The following is a 20712-nucleotide window of genomic DNA, read 5'->3' on the forward strand; positions in this document are numbered from 1 at the left end:
TTTTCACCAATTCAAGCAGTGAAAATGTATCAAACAATGAATTTACAACGTTTAACTCTATAAATTTAACCCTAAAAACCCAATCTTAAATGAATAGAGCCAACCCTTACTTAACCTAACCTATCCTAACCCTTAAATAATACCAACCCTAAAAATCTAATCTTAAATGAATAAAACCAACCCTGAAAATGTAACTGGTTATGATTTCACTGAAACGTTAGTGAAAATATTTTCAATTGAAATATAATTTCACTGTGACATATATAATATATAAGCCGATTTTCCCTTTCACTCGTCCAAAACAAGTATAAACGTGTCGCAAACGGGTGGTGCTGTATAGTATGAATAAAATTTGTCTTTTTCGTGCAGTGCTGGATGATATAAACGGACTTTAATACGTATATATGTACATATTTATGTACGTTCGTACATATTTACAAGATTGGAATGACATTAAAAGGCAGTGTCATATTAACTTAATCTACAAAATACCACTTCTAGTTGAAGGAAAAACATTTTCAAAACCTCGATGAGACGATAATCGATCAAAAGCCAAGGTTGAGCTTTTGCAGGATAACTTTACCCAATCCATTAAACCTCGTATAAATAAGACAAAAAGAAAACACTATTGATAGATTTTCTTTCGCGCGTAAGTAATCGTCTTTGTTTACATATGTAAGTATTTTTTATTTGATACATATCATACAAAGTGTGTTGACTAGCATTCTGATTGATGGTTTACATCGTCCAATGTGTCATGACGTCTCAATCGATGACGTACGAGCAATTTGTCGTTCGGTTCGATTTCGCCCTTACATGGTCAATGGTAGGCCTTGTCAACTCTTATGGCGATAAATCGCAACGAGTATGGGGCTAAAACGGAAGATTTACAACGGAAAAAATATACCGTGAAAAAAATTGCAAATGAAAATTCCAATGTCGATTCTTGTAACGTGATCGGATTACAGATAAAAACCAGTGTAAAAATTAAAACTGCATAATTTAACACTTTAACGATCGCTGCCCTATTCATAAACGCGTATAAAAATGAAAAAAAATGTTAATGATTGATTTTTTACTCTATTTTTGCATTTAATATGTACATTTATAATTGAAACGTCACTTTCATCGTCAATTAGAAAACATGAATGGCGGCAAATTATAAATATTCAACACATCAAACCAATTTCTAACGTGGCGAAACTGTAAGTAAACTCGGCTTAATTACCTTTTAATGCGATCTTTTAAAATTTGATTTCGTTTCAAATTCACCTTCGACGGCATAGCGCATGCCAAATGTCGTGGCGTTAAACTGGTGGCATTCGGACCTTTCATCGAAACGTTCACCGTTCGCCGGAATTTTATTTGCCTTCTAAAATTTGTACGCTTTTCGCAATACCTCGCTAAATTAGGTATAAAAATAATATGACCGTCACTTTTAAATGGTGTTTGTGTTTAAAGCGACTGCATTCCGTCGGGAAAATTCTTTTCATGACATTTATAATAAATAATTTATTTTAGATCTCGAGTATTTGAACATATAGAATTGAACAAATATCTTTAGTATTTATTCCTAGTATTTACATGTACTTCAACCGATCATGCGTATAAAAGATTGTTTACAAAATACAAAGAAAAATCTCATACATACTTATGTACATGTAATGAAACTTTTCAATCGATCTTCTCTTCAACAAAAAGGATCTCGTCACTGTGTATTTTATATTATTATATATTGTATTGTATAAATGTAAATATAACACGAATAGCATTAAAAATAAACTTTGAAAAAAAAAAATTTTGTAGAATGCAAAAGCAAATTGCAAAAGACGTAAAATTTTGTTGCTCTAAATTAAATACTGTCCATTTGCATAGCGAACAGATAAACATTCAAATTTATGTAGTAAACTTTGTTTAATTGCCCTGATAGAGAGAAAAAAGTGTTAAAAAATGGCAGGTTTTCAAAAAATTTCATAGTCCATAATTAATACCGCGAGATAGTATTCCAAATTTTGAATTTCTGATTTGAAAACTATAGATTTGGATTATACAAATGTCAAAAAATACACATGTGAGCCACTTTTAAGTTTACTTTTCTTCATTTCAAGAAATATATCGCAATATATGTAATGTAACATTATTTAAATATACTGGTGGCCTCTAATGCGTATATTTTGTATTTTCCAGATTCTGGACATATTGAATTAAAATAAGTGATAACAATTTGGGAAATAAGTCAAACAGAAATAGTGTTTTTGGAACTGAAAATTGAACTTCGGCCACTTTCAAATGTAACATCTAATATGCAGTGGCGGTTTATCATACATACATACAATGAGAATAAGGGCGAAAACACACAGCGATTAACGGCACATCGTGTGCTTGGCTTCCCGCTATGTGTGGTCTCTTACATTTCTTCAAATATGAGATACACCGCTATCGATCACTGTCAAGCAAGAATAAATACAAAGATACAATTTTACCGAAAACACCCCAAAGGGTCATTTTGGGATGACGCGTATTGGGCGTTCCATTTTAAAAGTATCTTAAAAAAAAACCACGTGCCACGTGCACCAGTGTGTGTTTTTGCCCTAAGTGCGCAAAATGGGCCTTTACTAACTACATTTACAACTTACAAATTATTGTCATTGCCACAATACGTTCGTAAGCCAATAATAAATGAAATTAATACCTATTTTACATAGTATTTTAAAATAGTACCTATTTTATTCCAAAAACTGTTAATGTTTCAAGTATACATATATAGTAAATTAATAAAAAAAATGGTTTTCTAAAATCCTCATGTAAAGCCATACACTAAACTGAAAAGCATGTTAAAAAACGATGATAGCATTTTTTTTACTGAAGTAGCCTGAAATTTCAAATACGCTTGAGACCCCCCCCCCCCCCATTTACTTGATCTGCCACTGCTGATAATTGTTAATTCCTCAAGACATACTCCAGCAGCACACACTAAGGATAGAGCCCATGAGCACACAATTGAAAGCAGTACATGCTAACAATTGATCTTCGATGTTGGTTATGTACATATGTACATTAAAATATCATCGATAGTGTCACTTTTATTTTGGAAGCACGGTTAGATTGATAGATAATAGTAATACTAATTATAGACATCCGTCTCCGGTCATAGAAGAATTTTTTGCCAAAAAATTGGGACAATCTAAACATTTGCCTAACGGATATTCACATCCTTCGAATACCACTTATCATTGGACACATAAAAAAAAGAACTTGAAAGATTGTTTCTGTGAATACTTTTTTATGACTGTCGAACGTAAGCGGAAAACTGACGAAAGAAGTCGAACCAATCGAAGTATATCGATAGGGAAATTCCCTTGGGGACATTTTCAATATTATTGCTCAATATTTCCCGAATGAGGCAACTTCTTATTATTCTTATTCCGAATTATATGTATATAGTTGCGAGTTCCTTTCACGGTCGACATGACGCACATTTCCATCTCGGAAGTAAACGTACGTATAGTAAATTACACAACACTTTCAATAAAAAGTGCCAAAATTACGTACATATAAACATTGCGCACACTATTTAAATTGAAAGAACGCGAAAATCATTAATCAACTTGACAGTTGCGCAAAATTATATCACAAATTTAATTGCGCTCGTCCGGTCGACCTTTGGTGCGCCATTCTTTCGGGAATCTTTTCACGCCCAGCTTTGTGAATCACATGGAACAATCTGTCTGAAAAGAATGTCAAGGGCATTGCGAAAGTCTGAAACAAACCGTCGGACACGCCCCCACTAATGGTTCGCTAGTTATAATTTTCCAAGAAATCAAATCGCAGGGGGTCCGTATCACCCCCTATGACGGTAGCTGGTATTTTCGACTCGCGATATTGCGAAACTTTTATCTCCAGTTCTATTTATGTATCTACAAACACCGATTTCCCACGCAATACTATGGATAATATAAAAATAAACGATAAAATGGCAGAAAGTCGTGCACACAATACAGGCTGTAATTGTTTGTCCATTATAAAGAAGATTGTAGATTGTGCGAAGCGATTGAATGTTAATGTGTATAAAATTGTTGCTAGATTTACGTGCTGGTGTCAAAATGATGGTGAATGACATTGTTGATTATATCTAGTGATTGATTTTATAAATGTGTGGCTCTTTGTATAAATATATACAAATCGAATGATGCCAGTTTGATTAACATGATGTCTAAATAACATGTCTAGTTATTACGAATTTTCATGTGTATGCGTTTTTTTATTTGAATTAAATACATAGTATACAAAACAAAAGTAAAATTTTTATTTAAATAAATGTTTTTTTTTTTTTTTAATTTATGTATCATACATCCATTTAAGTATATTTAAAAATGGAATTATAAATATGAAGTGGATTTACATATGACATATGTTGTATGCTAATTTCAAGCTCTTTTTCAATACAATAGTTAGCCTATTATATAGACGTAGACCAGTGGTCGCCACGCGGGCTTTTTTTGGCTATCGTTTATATGTACTTTGAGCATGAACATTTTTCTTCGACTAATAAAGAACAAATACCAGTCAATAAATTGATATTGTTCTCACATATTTTGAAAAGAAACAACTGCAATGAATATTTAAGGTATATTAGTACCATGCCCGTTCATTGAGACTATTTTTGTATGAAATTACTGTTAATTAAATACTTTTTTTTTTTGTAAGGAAGACATTATTTAGCTGCCACCATGGATGTTCATTTTATAAAAAACTAGCTGAACCCGGCATGCGTTGCAATGCCACGATAACGCATGCAATTCCCGTTTCTGTTCTGGTTCCCGTTCCCATTTGGGTTGCAATGACACTCATTCCCGTTTTTCCCGTTTCCGTTCCCGTTTTTGGGCGATTTTTTTTCACAGTAATCTTCCCGGACATGCATACAAATAATCGTGAAAGTTCCATCGTAATCGGTTCAGTGGTTTAGGAGCCTATTCGAGACACACAGACAGACACATAGATATTCATTTTTATATATGTATATATAGATAATACTCTCAAAAGAACCGAATAGTTAAAAAAAAAACAGGAAATAATGTTTATTACGGACGGACGGAAAAGCCCAAATACAAAATAAGGTATATATAAACCTCCCAGACAAAAAGAAATAGGAAACAACGGATCTGATTTACAATATTTAACACGAAATATTTACATTATACTATTGATTTGTTTTATTTCAATACATAATATGTACATACTTGTTTATTTATTTTATTAAAATACATACCATATTTTGTATTCAAAGCTCTTGTTCACTGCGTCTATAGATAATAAATAGGCCAATAGTACAATACTATAAAAATATAAAAAATATAAAACTATGACCACCAAGTCGTAGACCATTTAGTTTTTACCTAAAAATTAACACTAGAATATTTTTATACTCCACAATAGTGTTATTGTTTACTATGTTTGTAGTAATGAATTACAGAAGCAAATGAGAATTTAAAATTCAAAAGCCAACCATTACATGTAGACATGTCCAATTACACTGTTCGACAAATGACAACTTTTTTTTGGTTCAGAGACGAGATATGACTTTTCTTATAGATCTATGCCCTGTGAACACGAATCTGGTAATAAAAAATGTTGATTGGCTCGAGATTCGGAGATATGTATATGTATGTGTTTTTTAAATCGCGCGATTTTTCTATATGTTGGTGTTGTTCGGTCGATGTATCAAAATCTGTCAATTTTCTGTTCAAAATGAATATTGGAATCTATAGTCGGGTATTTTATCTTTTATTTGTAGTACTTTTGAGCTTTCAAATCTCTCCAAGTAGTCGTCCAGTTCAAATCAAAAGTCAAAAGTACGTATTTTCACTTGGGATTCTTTCTCACTGTTAATACTATTTTATATTGAGTATTTTCTGTTGACAAATATTTATTAGAATAGTGTTCTAGCCACACTATTTTTTGTTTTCGTTTAAAAGGGTTAATTGGAAGTGTGCTGAATTTTAAATCGGCAAAATTGCAAGTTAACATCTGGTACTATTAATTACTCGTATTTACACGAATCTGAATTGAATTAATAGGGATAATATATTAAATTGTCTTTATATGAGAATTCATATTTCGACTATTCTTCAAAAATTCTATTGATAACTGGATTACCTCGATAAAATAAACGAATTTTTGTTATTAATCCACAAGAATAATCGAAATATGATTTTTCTAACAGGAATTTTTTTTTTTTTTTTTACATATATACCAGGAAGGCCTTACATGTAAAATCCCAATGCGCCTTCCTGGCCAATTACAAATACAAATACAGCATTTTTATTATAAGTCGTTGAATTGCGAGACACTGAAAAAACTCGCAAATTAACGAGACATCTATGAATTGTACATAAATTTTTATTGTAAATCAATCAAATTTTTCAAATAGTGGCGACATAGTAGGTAGGAAGGATTTTTAGCCAATTTTTTTTTTCCGGGAACCGTTTCAACAATGAAATCAGAGAAAATTGGCAAACTCTGATAGGAAACGATCAACCTGGAGTCACAAATCCAGGTCTGACCAACAGCATACTCTGAAAAATTCATTTTCATTCAGGAATAGAACCCGGCGCCTTCTTGACGGTAAGCAGAAGCTTAACGTCAGAGCTATGCTGCTGGCTAATTCTAATTCTAATTCTAATTAATTCTGATATAAAGACAATTTTTTATATTATCCCTATTAATTCAATTCAGATTCGTCCAAATACGAGTAAATAATAGTACGAGATGTTAACTCGCAATTTTACCGATTTGAAATTAAGCACACTTCCAATTACCCCTTTTAAACGAAAAAAAAAAATAAGTGTGGCTAGAACACTATCCTAATAAATATGTGTCAACAGAAAATACTCAATATAAAACAGTATTAACAGTGAGAAAGAATCCCATGTGAAAATACGTACTTTTGACTTTTGATTTGAACTGGACGACTACTTAGAGAGATTTGACAGCTGAAAAGTACTACAAATGAAAGATAAAATACCTGACTATAGATTCCAATACTCATTTTGAACAGGAAATTGACAGATTTTGAGACATCGATCGAACAACACCAAGATAAACAAAAATCGCGCGATTTAAAAAACACATATGTACGAATATCAAGCCAATCAACATTTTTTATTACCAGATTCGAGTTAACTGGGCATAGAAATAGATCTATAAGAAAAGTCATATCTCGTCTCTGAACCATTTTTCGTGTCGAACAGTGTTATTATATATGTATGTACATATGTATGTATCTGATCTCTTCTTGGCGTACCAATTCAACTAAATTTGGCTTTTCCCTGATGACACATGCTTAATACCCAAAACCATTTCTTATTGTATATAAGTTTTTATTTTATTTTTATATCTGATCCCATTTTCCTTGTCAACTTTCTTATCTATTACTTGTAAATAAATCGCTTTCATTCCAATCACCCTTTTATCTATGTATGAATGTACTTTATTTATCATCCTGAGAAACACCTCAAACAAATTCACTCAAATATGACTCAACGGAATAATGGAAAAAAAGTTAAATATATACTTAATACTTGATGGTATGATTGTATCCTAATCAAATCTATTCAATTCTAGAAAATTCTTTACACATCACACACATTATTTAATCAGACGGCGGTGTGTGTTAAAAGACGTTTGGACAAATCATGATTTGTCTTTTTTTCTACTTCATGACTAACATACATACGTGTTGTAATCATTAAAGAGATTCTTCGCTAACATTTCAACAGAGCGAACGAACTTTGAAGGGGTTAATTATCTCAATCATACATGTTTTTCCGAAACGATTTTCAATAATTAAAAGCACCAACTTTACATTTGTTTTAATTTTGTTAATCACTCAGTACTAACGTAGGTTTTTTCACCTCTTTTTAACATCGTTAGCGACAGGTTAGAAGCTAACGATAATTGCGAATTAATGCGCAGCCACTTTTCGCAGAAGTAATCAAATGTAACAAGAACAATTGGAAGCAAACATCGCACAACTTCTGACAAACGAAATCATCAAATTACACCCCGTCATTTTAAAAAAGGCTTATATGTATGTATACCCTTCAGTAATACGAGTCATAATTACATTATTCAAATTTACGTCATGCGATAACACAACAATTCATAATTTACGATTATGAAACACTCCACAGTTTACATAAATAGATTAATGCGAAACATGTAATGAATCCCGTATCGCATTCATCGGAAAAAAATTAAGATACGAGACATCCATATCGAGCAAACCTTATCTCTAATTAAATAAAACGAAAACGCGAATCGATTGCGTGTCAACTCGCGATTTTCCTCAAATTATTCCACCCCATTAACACGGCGATTTTTCCGAGCAAATGAATGACATTTTTCCGACTAAACGGTAAGTGTGATAGACGATCGCGTGTGTCTGCAGTGCTGTACATGGAATTTGGAATCTTAGGATGAAAATTTTCCCATGATTAATTAACTAATCGAATCAAAGATACGCTAGCACAAACACTCCCTTGTGCAAATCGCACATCATGGAATTCTATTCATAGTTAAATGGTCCAAAGCACTACGGTGATCTTTTACGAGACCGAATGCCAACATTTACGATACTCGATAAACATCTCTTCAAAATGTTGCATTGAAAAAATAGCAGAGGAAGTAATTTGAACGCCGTAATAAATGCTGTTAAATTTTGATTGTGTTCGATAAAGAAGCAAACGCTCTTTCGTTTATTTTCTATAATTAAAATGTATCTCTTGCGATAAAGAAACATCTGCTTTCTGTCAGAAAAATCTTAAATTTTCTCGTGAAAATATTTTAAATCAATAGACGCCTACACATACAATATACATACTATCAATACATTCGGAATTTAATTCCGAAATCATAAACTATTTTATTGGTCTTTCAAACTAATGCGCGTTCGCTTGGCAGCGCATTACATCAAAAGCTTTAAAAAATATTCAAATATCAACACTTCACTTTTTTTACTAGTTATTACTAAATATTATTAATAAAAATCACCGAATTCTAATTGAAAATGTGTATGTATTTGCACTTGATCATATAAATGCGCTTACAACTATTCAAACAAATTATTTATGCAGATGATCATAATTTTTAAATCCAAAATCACTGATGATTTCATTTTATTTAAATACATACTGCTGTTTCCGATCAAATTTCATTATACCATAAAAGTCGACTTCTATATATGTACATATATTAAATGTGTACATACATATAAATAGAAAATTTAATTTTCTATTGAAAATAATGAAAAACGAAATCGACACGTTCGAAAGATCAATTTCAAAATAATTTCACTTTTAATTTCGAATACCAATAAACGTAAGTTAATTATTGAAAAAATATGCTCACTCGTATCAAAATTGATCCATCATCCCATTTGCGATGATGTTGAATTTTGAGTGGGGAAAAAAACTATTTTGAGATTCGATTCGAAAACATACAATAAACTTAATAATTCCATTGAAATTAAATGCGAGAAAAATTGAATGGATTGTATTGTTATGTGACGATGCATATGCAGGGGGGGGAAATTCGATGGAGAAAGATTGAAAAGATCGATTAACTCTACGACTCTGGGATGTGAATTCGGGGAAAAAAAGAATTAAAAAGCGTACGAATTATTATCAGGTCCCAAAATCAGGTTTATAAGAATCCGAGGGAGCGTGGAGAAGCCTTGAAAGTATCTCTTTTGTAAGTAACAATATTTTTTTACTTTATCTCGCATTGATGCGTTTTTAATTCGTACTATTTACGCCAATATAACAATTTTATAACACACGGATAAAGTAAACCATTACACCTTTAATCCAACTTCAAACTACCAAGCACGTAAGTACTTTGGCATATAAAACAAATATTGTAAGATTCAAAGATCAGAGAGAGTCAATTGAATCTCTCGACACGGCGACCTTTAATTATCGATTGTCGAGTTTCACCTGTCAAGGTTCTTAAATCATTTATCTTTTTTTTTTATTCGTTGTCATTTTTTTGAATGACAAGCACGCACAAGTGACTGCTCTAAATGACAAAACAATTTGACTCGAACCGGAACATCAAGTTCGCTTCAAAGTAACGAACGAAACATCACTCGGCACAAAAAATGCTCAGGTATGTTTCCATTCGACAAAACTGGCGCGTTCACGTAAACTATTCCTTCCTGTTGATCGTAAAGAAAAGCTTGTGCTATTTCAGGCGTAACTTGTAGATGAGAACAATACCATGTACGGAATCACATACATAGATGTAACTTACTCAAGACCGGAAGAAGAAGAAGAACCGTGTAGGAATAAGACAATTACAACATGAACACAAATTTACAATCCATTCAGATTCATGCATACATAAAAAGGTATTCTTGTGTATGTATATGCTCATTTAAACCACGCAATTTCTTCAAACTAAACCAATCATAAATAAATCAACTTCAATATACAAATAACTTTCACATACTACATATATACACCACTTGTTTATAATGAAAGTTATTGCAAAAATATTCAATTCAATATTTTTTTTAAACTCATAAATATGATATATCGCAAACAATTCAAATTTACAACGTGATCTTAAATTTCTAAAAATGATTGCATGCAAATAAATGTGTACTAACAAAACAAACCTTCGATATTTCACGTAATGGCAATAGTAAAATTCATCACAACAGATCGGCGGCTCTTTGATGAAATAGTAAAAAACAAAAATTCACATAATACACTTAAAATCGTCAACTTCACACCAAACCAGTCCGACTTCGGAAAATTCGACGTTTTCCCTCGGTGGAAAACTTTTTCATGTCGCGAAAAGATGAACGCGTTCGCTCAGGTGCGAGCGTTTAGACTCGACTGAGACTCGACGTGCTTCTTCAAACACTCCAAACATGTCTACCGTGGGACAGTTCACTGGTCAGCGCTTCTCAAACTGCATTCGAGAGTGCAACTACAAAGCCTGTGTTGTTACAATGTTGCTATATTGAATTTATCGATATAAAACCATGTAGTAGATAAAAAGAAACACATAATCCGTGAATCGAAACCAACATCTGGAGCGATATCAAATTCAAACATCAGACGAGTATTTGATATTTGAATATCTATGCAAATAAAAAATTATATTAGTAACTATGTCTTTTATCCTCAACATCCGCAACCAAGATCCGTCTTGTGAGGTGTTTGGTTTTCTCCATTTATTTGTTAATACGCAGTAGAAACTTGGACAATCAAAATGAGATTAGACTCCTTTGTGCTGTTATATTAAGGTGATGAATAACCGAATCAACAATTATATTCTTAGCCAACTACGTATAAAGAAGAGACTCATATATGGATAAAGCCACAAGAATTTTCAGTTATTGACACAAGTGGTGCGGAGAATGATTTCGATGTCAAATATAAGAAGATTCTTGGGTAAGACGATAAAATAAAGTTTTAACCTAGAGAAATACACTAAACACTTTATCAATGATAAAATATATGTATCACCAACAACATAGCTCAGTAGTTAACGTACGTATAATGATTGGTCATGGATTCAACCCCTGGCCCGGTGCTGCTAGCCAGATCTTGGATATACATATGTGACTCCAGGTCGATCGTTTCCAATTTAGATCAGAGTTTGCCAATTTATCTGATTGAATTGTTGAAACGGTTCCAAACAAATTGGTGACCTATCCTCGTTTGAATACAATTGCGAATTTATAATAATAATGTAATAAACATATGAGCCGTTATATTTTAAAATGGCGGAAGTCCAATTTCAGTTTAAATTAAACACTTTTTCAAAAAAAACTTGCACTGAAAAATTTTAATGTAATTTTTATATAAAAAATATTATAATAGATTTTAAGAATTTATAATAGAATCGTAGCTCCCTTATCAGGCACAAGAGCTACTCTTATCTGATAAGGAATACATGTCCAACTTTGTAATAAACATTATATCCTGTAAATATATGTATATGAATAAATAAATAAAAAAAAAAAAAAAAAGTTCCAAAAATACTATTTATGTTTGACTTAATTCACAAGTTGTTATCACTTCTTTAAATATGTCCAGAATCTCTGAAAATGTCCAGATATGTCTATATTCTATATGTCCATAGTCTCTGAAAAGCAGTTGCGAGATATTTCTCGAAATGAAGAAAAGTGGACTTATGCCACTTTCAAATATAACGGCTCATATGTAGAAATTTGGCCATAGGTTTCGCCTTTGGCCGATATATTGTAACGTGGGAACATGAGAGAAAGTATCCACTGTCTAAGTGCATTTGGGGGTGAACAATAGAAACCCCGAATTAGGCTAACGGGACTCGGGAAATGCCCGAACAAAGGATACGCTGGAGTTCTCACTGACCTTTAATAGTCCCTAGACAATAGACACATTAATGGATTGGGGAAGCTGTGATGGGCAATTTTTCCTTTATATGGAGGTACACACGGTAGATCAGATTATTCTGGAGTGAGAGGTCGATCCGTGTGGACCTCTTGAACCGTTGAATAAATGCTGTGGAGCGACTTTGGCCTTTGATTTGGATCATGAACCCACGCCTACGCAAAACTGAAAAGCAGAATAAACGTATTACAGGCCACCAGTATTTTTTAAATATTGTTAAATGAAAATTATTTAATTAATTTGTTTGCGAGATATTTCTCTAAAAAAGGTCTCGGCCATAGGTTTCGCCTTGGGGCAAAACCTTTAGCCAATATGTTAAATATAAATATATAACACTTGATCGAATAATAAAATTTCAGTATATTCACTCATGATGAAATTATCTTATACTAAACCTAGTCTATACGCATCCAGTGATTTAATCGAGTGGTATTAAATTACATTGATTCATGCATATTTTCACTAAAATTTGATTCTAATTCTAAAATTTTGTACTCGACTAATCTACTAGCTTTGTACGGACTAATTCTGTTAAGTAAAATGAAATCGCCCCCTCTTTGGATTCTTAGTTTCAGAAGAGCAACGTTGACATATAATCACACAAACGATCATTAAAGCATGGTGTGTGTGTGTGTGTGTGTGTGTGTGTGTGTGTGTGTGTGTGTTTGAGTGGTTTTACATGCATATACAATATGTATAAAGATAAAAATTCTTCATTACATTTGAACCGTTGCATCGCGATTTTCTCACATTTATTACGAGTTCAAATTTAGCCATTATTTTACTATACAGTTATTGTTACCATTCTACACGCGGTCTACATAAAATAAAAAAATAAAATAACGGGTTTGTTCAACAAAGCGTACCGCACACGTTCAATATCACTGTCAATATCGGAGAATATAGACCGACATGACACATTACAAAAATTATAAATAAAAAAAAAATAGCAATCAATACCCATTCAAAACATCAAACGTGCGCTTATCTGGTTTGCATATTACGGGCCGTATATTTTATAGTTGTCCTTATCTCAATTTTCGTCGAAATTCTATTTTCACTTTCGTTATTTAGATTTTCAAATGATTATTTTAAGTCTCGCATAAAATATCAATGAAAACTACGGACCAACTGTTGGGTCGGTTTTAACCCTTTGAATTCGCACGCGAAACAGTGGATCATAAACTTTTTAACGTCTTAATTCATCAACATGTAAACTCTCCCCAGTTCGACAACCATTGCTTCCTTCAGGACCATCTTCCAGTTCCTGTTTTTGACAACACCTGCCAGTCTGGCAGATCTTGTTTTCTGTAGACACACCTCGATTTATAAACACGTACTTATGTACATATATACTGGCATGAAAAGTTTTCACAAAAATTATTTAAAATTTATTACTTTGATTAATTTTTTTTATTAAAAGTTTTATTATCAGTTGGTACTATTATTGAATTGAAAACATTTCCATCAAAAAATTATATTTACAACTAGCTAAAGAGACGTTTGAAATATTGATGGAGTATTTGGGCGATATATATGCCTTTTTCAAATCTAAACTTCCACTGTGCCCGAAGAAAAAGTTCTTCAAAGAATGTGTCTTTCCAGTGATGCGAAACTTGGGCATTGAATGCCAGAATACTGCATAAAGTCCAGTGCACTCAAAGTATGGACCGCTGCATGCTTGGCATCATGGAGAGAGATAGAAAACGGAATACATGGGTGAGAAGTATGACAAAAGTAGTTGATATAATTGTGAGAGTAAAGAGATTATTTTTTTACTATTAAAAACATACGTACATACATCATATGTGCAGGGCAGCCGAGAGGGGTGAAAGCTGGGGCTAAAGTTCCAGGGCCCGGACTACTTGAGGGGCCCCGTGTTGGACGTTCGACTGATCGATATTGATATTTTATATTATCCTACATAAAAATACATATATTTCCTTGATGCCAAATGATTATTATTTTTCGATCCGCACATTCTTTGTGTCCATGTGAAATCGTACCTGTTTTTATTGACAATAGTGAACCAGTCAACAGAGTCAACGCTCTTTAATCAACAGAGTCCGCCGATCTCTGTTGATTAAAGAGCGGTGATCAGGTGTCTGCCATAAAATAACAATAGACCTCTCCATTGTCCGAGTCCCTTAATGATCATAACCATAGGCCAGCGCGGCTTTGCGCCGTTCATTGTTCGCCGTGCATTGTTCATTTTTATGGTGAACTTTTTTTTTTGCTCTCTAGCTTTGTAATTTGCCCTGTTTCCTGGAAAATAGACCCAAAAAGTCGTGTTTCCTGGAAAAAACACGCTTCTGCGCCTATCTCTGATCATAGCCAGCAGTTTGGCTTAACGGTAGCGTATATATTTAGCACCACTACGATCACTGGTTCGATTCGCCAATAAACTGCTGGTTAGATTTGGAGGTTGTGTTACTCCAAATCGATCGTTTCTCTATCAGAGTTTGCCAATTTTATCTGATCATTGTTGAAACGGTTCCTGAAAATTGGTAATAGATCATTTCCTTTGTAGAAATTATGCACAGAAATCTGAAATCTATAATTTCGTATTTATTATGTGTATAAAATTGTAAAAATAGTTGTGCACAAAAATCTAAAAATAATCCATAGATGTCTCTATGATTATTATTTCTGTACTTAATTAATTATTTTATTCAACGTATTCTGATTGTTTTCTATGTATTATTGTATTCTAACCGTTCTTGTACCCTCGTCGCATTGAAGTGATCTGTAATGAATAGTGTACATTGATTGATTGTAATAAAATAAAATAACTAAGGACCGGCGAACAAGATGCTTGACGGCTAAAAAAATGGTTCACTATTGTCAATTTCTATTGTCAACCTTTTTTTTTGCTCTCTGCTTTCTCGGACAGTGGAGAAGTCTATTGTTATTTTATGACGGCAACTCAACCACCGATCTCTAATGATAACATATCTGGCTGGTATAGAGGGCTCGGTCAAGTTGAAATTTAAAAAAAAACTTCCAAAATCGCTTTCAAAATCCTTCTACGCTTAACGATAATGTATATATGTATAGATGGATAGAAATAAAATTTAAGTTAAAAAAATACACTACGGATAAAATTCTATTCGTTATACGTCTCTAGCGGATCCATTCTCCGATGATTTATAACTGTTACCAGAATTTATCTACAAGTATGCATTCCACAACATATAAAATGTGTACGTATTTCCAAATGTTGATGTTAGTTGATTTCTGTTTACAAGGCTTACATAAGTTTGCACAAATATCGCTCTGGAGTATTGTCTTAAATTTGAAACTATTATTTGCCTACGACTGAAGTAGCTCTTAGCGTGTTATCTTCTAATTTCGGAAAAACAACAGTGTAACGTAAGCTTCACTATTGTTTTGTTCGACTTGGGTGGGTGGATGTAATTTTTTTTCTTTGCAGAATGTTTCACTGACTAAATTAATCGACGCTCGTCCGTCACTATGTCTATTTTTTTTTTGAATAATGGATCGCACATTCTCGGACGGAAATATTATCGGATTGGAAATGATGTTTTCTTACGGGTCGTCGATTTTGCCGATTTATTTTTGACCTAGAGTTGACGTAAGTAAGAAAAAGAACAATGAAAATATACCTATCAATACACGAACATCCACTTCTATGTATATTTTTTTTGAAAATCGAAAATATTCTTCAAATTTTACGATTCGCTGTCAAATTTGACGCGTTCTGCTAAATTTCTGTTCTGCACCCGTCTAATAAGTCAATGATAATGGGCATGCTTTCGATAGAACAACTTAATGGCATACTTTAATAAACCCCTCAACGATATAATAATTCGAATACTTCAATATTACACTTACGTACACATTTCAAAATATACATATATTACGTTTCTAGTAAATTATGTATCAGACTTCAAAAATAAACATGACATCACGCTTCCAAACAAAAACGACTGCTGTAAAAGAATCGCAAACTATAATATTTAATGCAATTTCAACTAACAAATCGAGCTTTAATTCAGAAGAATATCCATGATTATTGCAATGATAAAAATCCGTTCAACCAATCACGTTTGTGATTGGTCGGTCGTTAAATGATATTATTTTTTTTCGATTCAAATAAATTTAATCAAAAAAATTCATGGTTCGACGGTATTCTCACTACTGCACTGCATTTCCATTTGCCGAGCGAAGCCGGGTAGCACCACTAGTAATACATATATAGATGTAATAATAATGTTGAAACCTTCAAAAACCAAACTTTAAATGTCCGTTTATAATATCCATCACTGCACATCAACAACTCGGCACAACACTGCACGGAAAAGACTACTTCTATTCATACTATACAGCTCCACCCGTTTTCAGCACGTTCATACATATTTTGGACTAGTGCAAGGCAAAATCGGCTTACATATACATTACAGAGCGCGACAATAAAGCGCAATATTGTTTGCGTCGTATCGCCGACTCAATTTTGTCACAATTTCCGAAAACATTCATATGCAACACTTTCATTAGTACAAGTGCACTCACCACTATAACGTCACGTCATGTGTGAATATTTCCACAGTGGCTTAGTAAAACTGGTTTTGCTTGATACATTTCGGTGACATGTACTGCTGTATAATATTAATGGATCATGTCGATTACTGCTGCTTCAGATACGTCATATACACATTACGGAACATATTTGCTAGCAGCATGGCTAGGTGGTTGTGTTGATACTAAGCACCGATAGGTCACTGTCCCGTGAGCTGACCGCGATTGAAAATATTTTATTCTGAGTATAATCTTTAATGCTGCTCTTCAAACTTGGACATTTGTGAATCCAAGTCGATCGTTTCCTATCAGAATTTTCTAATTTATCTGATTTCATTTTTGAAGTGGTTCCTCCATCAAATTGGCAAAAACCATCCTACCCACTATGTCACCACTATTTGAATTTAATTTCTAAAATTTATTATCTATAACAGATATCTCGTTATTTTTACTATATATTTTTTGTATTATGCTTATATGTCTGTCCTGTCAGAGAGACGCGTTAGAGTATTCTGCAATGTCACTGTGGCTAGTATATAAATAAATGTAACCAGCAGAATAGACTAGTGGTTAGCATATAATGCTTTGAACAGAGTGGTCACGGGTTCAAATCCCACTGGTTTCTGCTGGCCAGATCTTGGATTTGTGATTCCAGGTCGATCGTTTCCTGTCAAAGTTTGCCAATTTAACTAATTTTCATTGGTTCCAACAAATTGGGACACTTACCCATTTTCTCGCAAAATCTCGAGTTCCGCTGAATTGTATTAAATGCTGCAAATTTACAAATTTAACCATAGATTATGTGTATGTTAATTAATATGTATTTACTTTCTATGGTAGGTACTACATAGTATCAAAATTAAAATGTTGCTGGCCAGGAAGGTGCATTGGGGTTACCTGTTAGGCCTTCCTGGTATAAATCTAAAATAAATAAATAAAAATGTAAATACTAAAATTAAATTAAATTAAAAAAAATATGTATATATAGATATATGTGTGTCCATATAAAACGTACTAAAGAACATTTTTCGTGCTGCTGCTTACGTGCAGTTGTCAGGATGTGCTGTCCTAGTATAAACGACCCTTAAGAGGGCTGAATACCCGAAACCTTTTTGCCGTGAAATTTTGTTGCCGTTCCTTTCTTCGATATATATATTGAGTGAATGCGACAGTTGCGCCTCGACCAAATAATAATAACCTTTTTTAAATAGACAAAATCGAGGTTTCGTATTCCCCAGTTTTCTCCTCCGAAACTGGACCAATTTTTAAAAAAATGTCATCATCAGTATGAGAAAGATATTTTCTGTGTTCCAATTTTCGTATTTTTTTAAAAATAAACCGTTAAATTAGGATGCTAGACTCTTTTTGTGGGTGTTTAACGAGGCGATTTTATAGATTTTTGGTGAGTCCTAGCTCCTATAAAAAATAAATAATCAAAAAAATTGAAACATGCCTATGGTGGATATCCATAGCATATTAAAAAATAATTTCTCTAGTGCCATAATTGGGAAGGGAGAAGTCTAATACGTTTGTATGGACAAGGCGCTGGTGTCCAGCCCTCTTAATACGTATGCATACATACATATATCTACATATTTGAAATTAAACAAACGTTTCATTTTTTGCGTCATATAAAGAATGTGATTTCATGAAAAAAATAATAATTTGATCGGTCAATTTGCCAAATATGTTAGCGTGTTTCAAACATTCAGATTCAACGAATGAAAATGTGTAATTTTCATTTCGAGCGTGAAAAATTTCATACAGAATTGCTTCTACACACTCACGAATTCGACAAGTCAAGCAACTTTGGTCGTAGCCACATTCGAAATGGGTTTGCGCCTACGACCTCAAACCCCATACATACATTAATTAGTGACAGTATCAATGTTTCAAACATGAAAACGAGATAATTCATACAATTCTTTGTCTACACGCTAACGACGTGATTAGCGGTTAACAATACAAGCCCAAAATATCATTATCTCGTACAGTGTCAATACCAAAATTGTCACATCACCTATTTCTTGTTTTTTTCATTAAAAAATCGACGGAAAAATGCTTTGCGATGTCGAAATCAATTATTCACGTCTCGGACCTAACAATATGCATATTGTTTCAGACTGAAATAGTAAAATAAAATAAACATAGAGGAAATTAAGTAACCGCGTCTTGCTTGCAATACCTACATATACAAGCTCACTTCCACTAGAAATCATCAAACAATCGTCGATCGGTTCAACCTCGATGAAACGTTTTAGTCCGGCCGTGAACCGATTGATCGGTCGACTTTTTAATGTTGAATAATAATAATGCATAAGTAAATAAATCGGGCGTATTGTTGCCGCAATATCAGGGTTAACCGTGCGTTCAACGGTTATGAAACACTTGCCCTACAATAAATTGTGGTTTCAATTGCGATTTTTTTCATTGCACATGAAATCACTTCGGCATGTAAGCCTAATCTGCGAATGAGAATAAATCGTTAATGAGGTCGTCGCGATGATTACCTTGAAAGATAAGCCCATAGGAGAATTGCGCCTCCACCTGCATATGTAGTAGAATCTACAACATGCTCCCCTCTTTGCTATCAATCATCCAAAAAGGCTTATCCTATCGAAGAAAAGACTCCACATTCATTTACATTAAGCAGACCTGAAGATATGGTTGCTTTGTTCAATCTGAAAACGCCGGAAAATATCTAAAGTTGAGTTTGTTCAAAAAAGCTTAAACTTTTCTTTGCATGGATTCATATAAGACTTCACCTCATACAGATCTTCTTATTAAAAGTTTCAATATTTTGAATTTTCACTACCTTTAAAGCCTTTTTCTAATGAAGCTCCGGATTTTTTGATAAATTAATATCACATATCTATTTCTTTTAACCCCTTTTGAAACACCTTAAAGATTTTCAGCTACTTTTCTTCGTTTATTCTGAATACATGCTCTAGCCAACTTGATTTATAACTTTCAATATAATAATCATATATATGTATATATATATATATATATATATATATATATATATATATATATATATATATATATATATATATATATATATATATATAATATCGCCATCCTGTTTGTCTGTCTGAGATAACGCTCGCCGCACCATAAAAATCGTTTCGTTTCAAACATATATGTATATGTACGTCATAGCCAAACCACTGCCAAAACGAATATACAAATACAATAACAAAAGAAAAAAAGTTCTACATATATACATATATACTATTTGCTACCAATGTTTCCTTCCAATTTACCGCCATCTATTTAATTAATTAATTTCTATCGGTGTTTTGTATTATTTATATTTAGGCAGGTAGTTAGTTTTTAACATTTGTATTTGAAAAAAATTCGACTGCATGCGGATCGAACTCGGGACCAATCCAATACCCATGCGATGATATTTCATCGGGTACAACAATAGGCGTATATAATAATAGCGTAATGCGTGCGTGTGTGATGCATGCTGTTAACCATGCTCCGTCTCTCTTTCTCCCCTTGGAATCGTATATCGTGGAAAGAGACGCGGTATAGTGTGGGCATTAGAGTGGGCTTTTGCGCATGCGCGATGCCGCTGTATTTTTCTTCAGTGGGTATCGTATATAATGATTCTTCTTTTTATGTGGGCCGATCAAATGGCGGCTTCCGTTGATCCGAATTGCGATCTTTTACTGAGTGCACAAGTTTATGCACCGAGGCCACTAATATATATATATAA

The 20712-nt window shown here is 33.1% G+C and overlaps 2 protein-coding genes across 2 annotated transcripts in view; one reads left to right on the plus strand and one right to left on the minus strand.

The window, feature by feature from the left end:
* Positions 1-2694, plus strand: part of Tip60 (Histone acetyltransferase Tip60) — a 20694-nt gene extending 18000 nt beyond the window's left edge. The window contains exon 12 of the mRNA XM_077427650.1: positions 2188-2694. Within this exon, the coding sequence (XP_077283776.1) occupies position 2188 (1 nt within the window). The 3' untranslated portion in view covers positions 2189-2694. The remainder of the gene's footprint in view (positions 1-2187) is intronic.
* The window catches only part of LOC143909592 (uncharacterized), a 19413-nt gene extending 8256 nt beyond the window's left edge, over positions 1-11157 (minus strand). The window contains exon 1 of the mRNA XM_077427648.1: positions 10679-11157. The gene's annotated coding sequence lies outside the window, so the exon portion shown is untranslated. The remainder of the gene's footprint in view (positions 1-10678) is intronic.
* Positions 11158-20712: the final 9555 nt, after the last annotated feature.

The sequence above is a fragment of the Arctopsyche grandis genome, chromosome 3 (genome assembly GCF_051622035.1).
Source record: "Arctopsyche grandis isolate Sample6627 chromosome 3, ASM5162203v2, whole genome shotgun sequence".
Taxonomy (NCBI): Eukaryota; Metazoa; Arthropoda; class Insecta; order Trichoptera; family Hydropsychidae; genus Arctopsyche; species Arctopsyche grandis.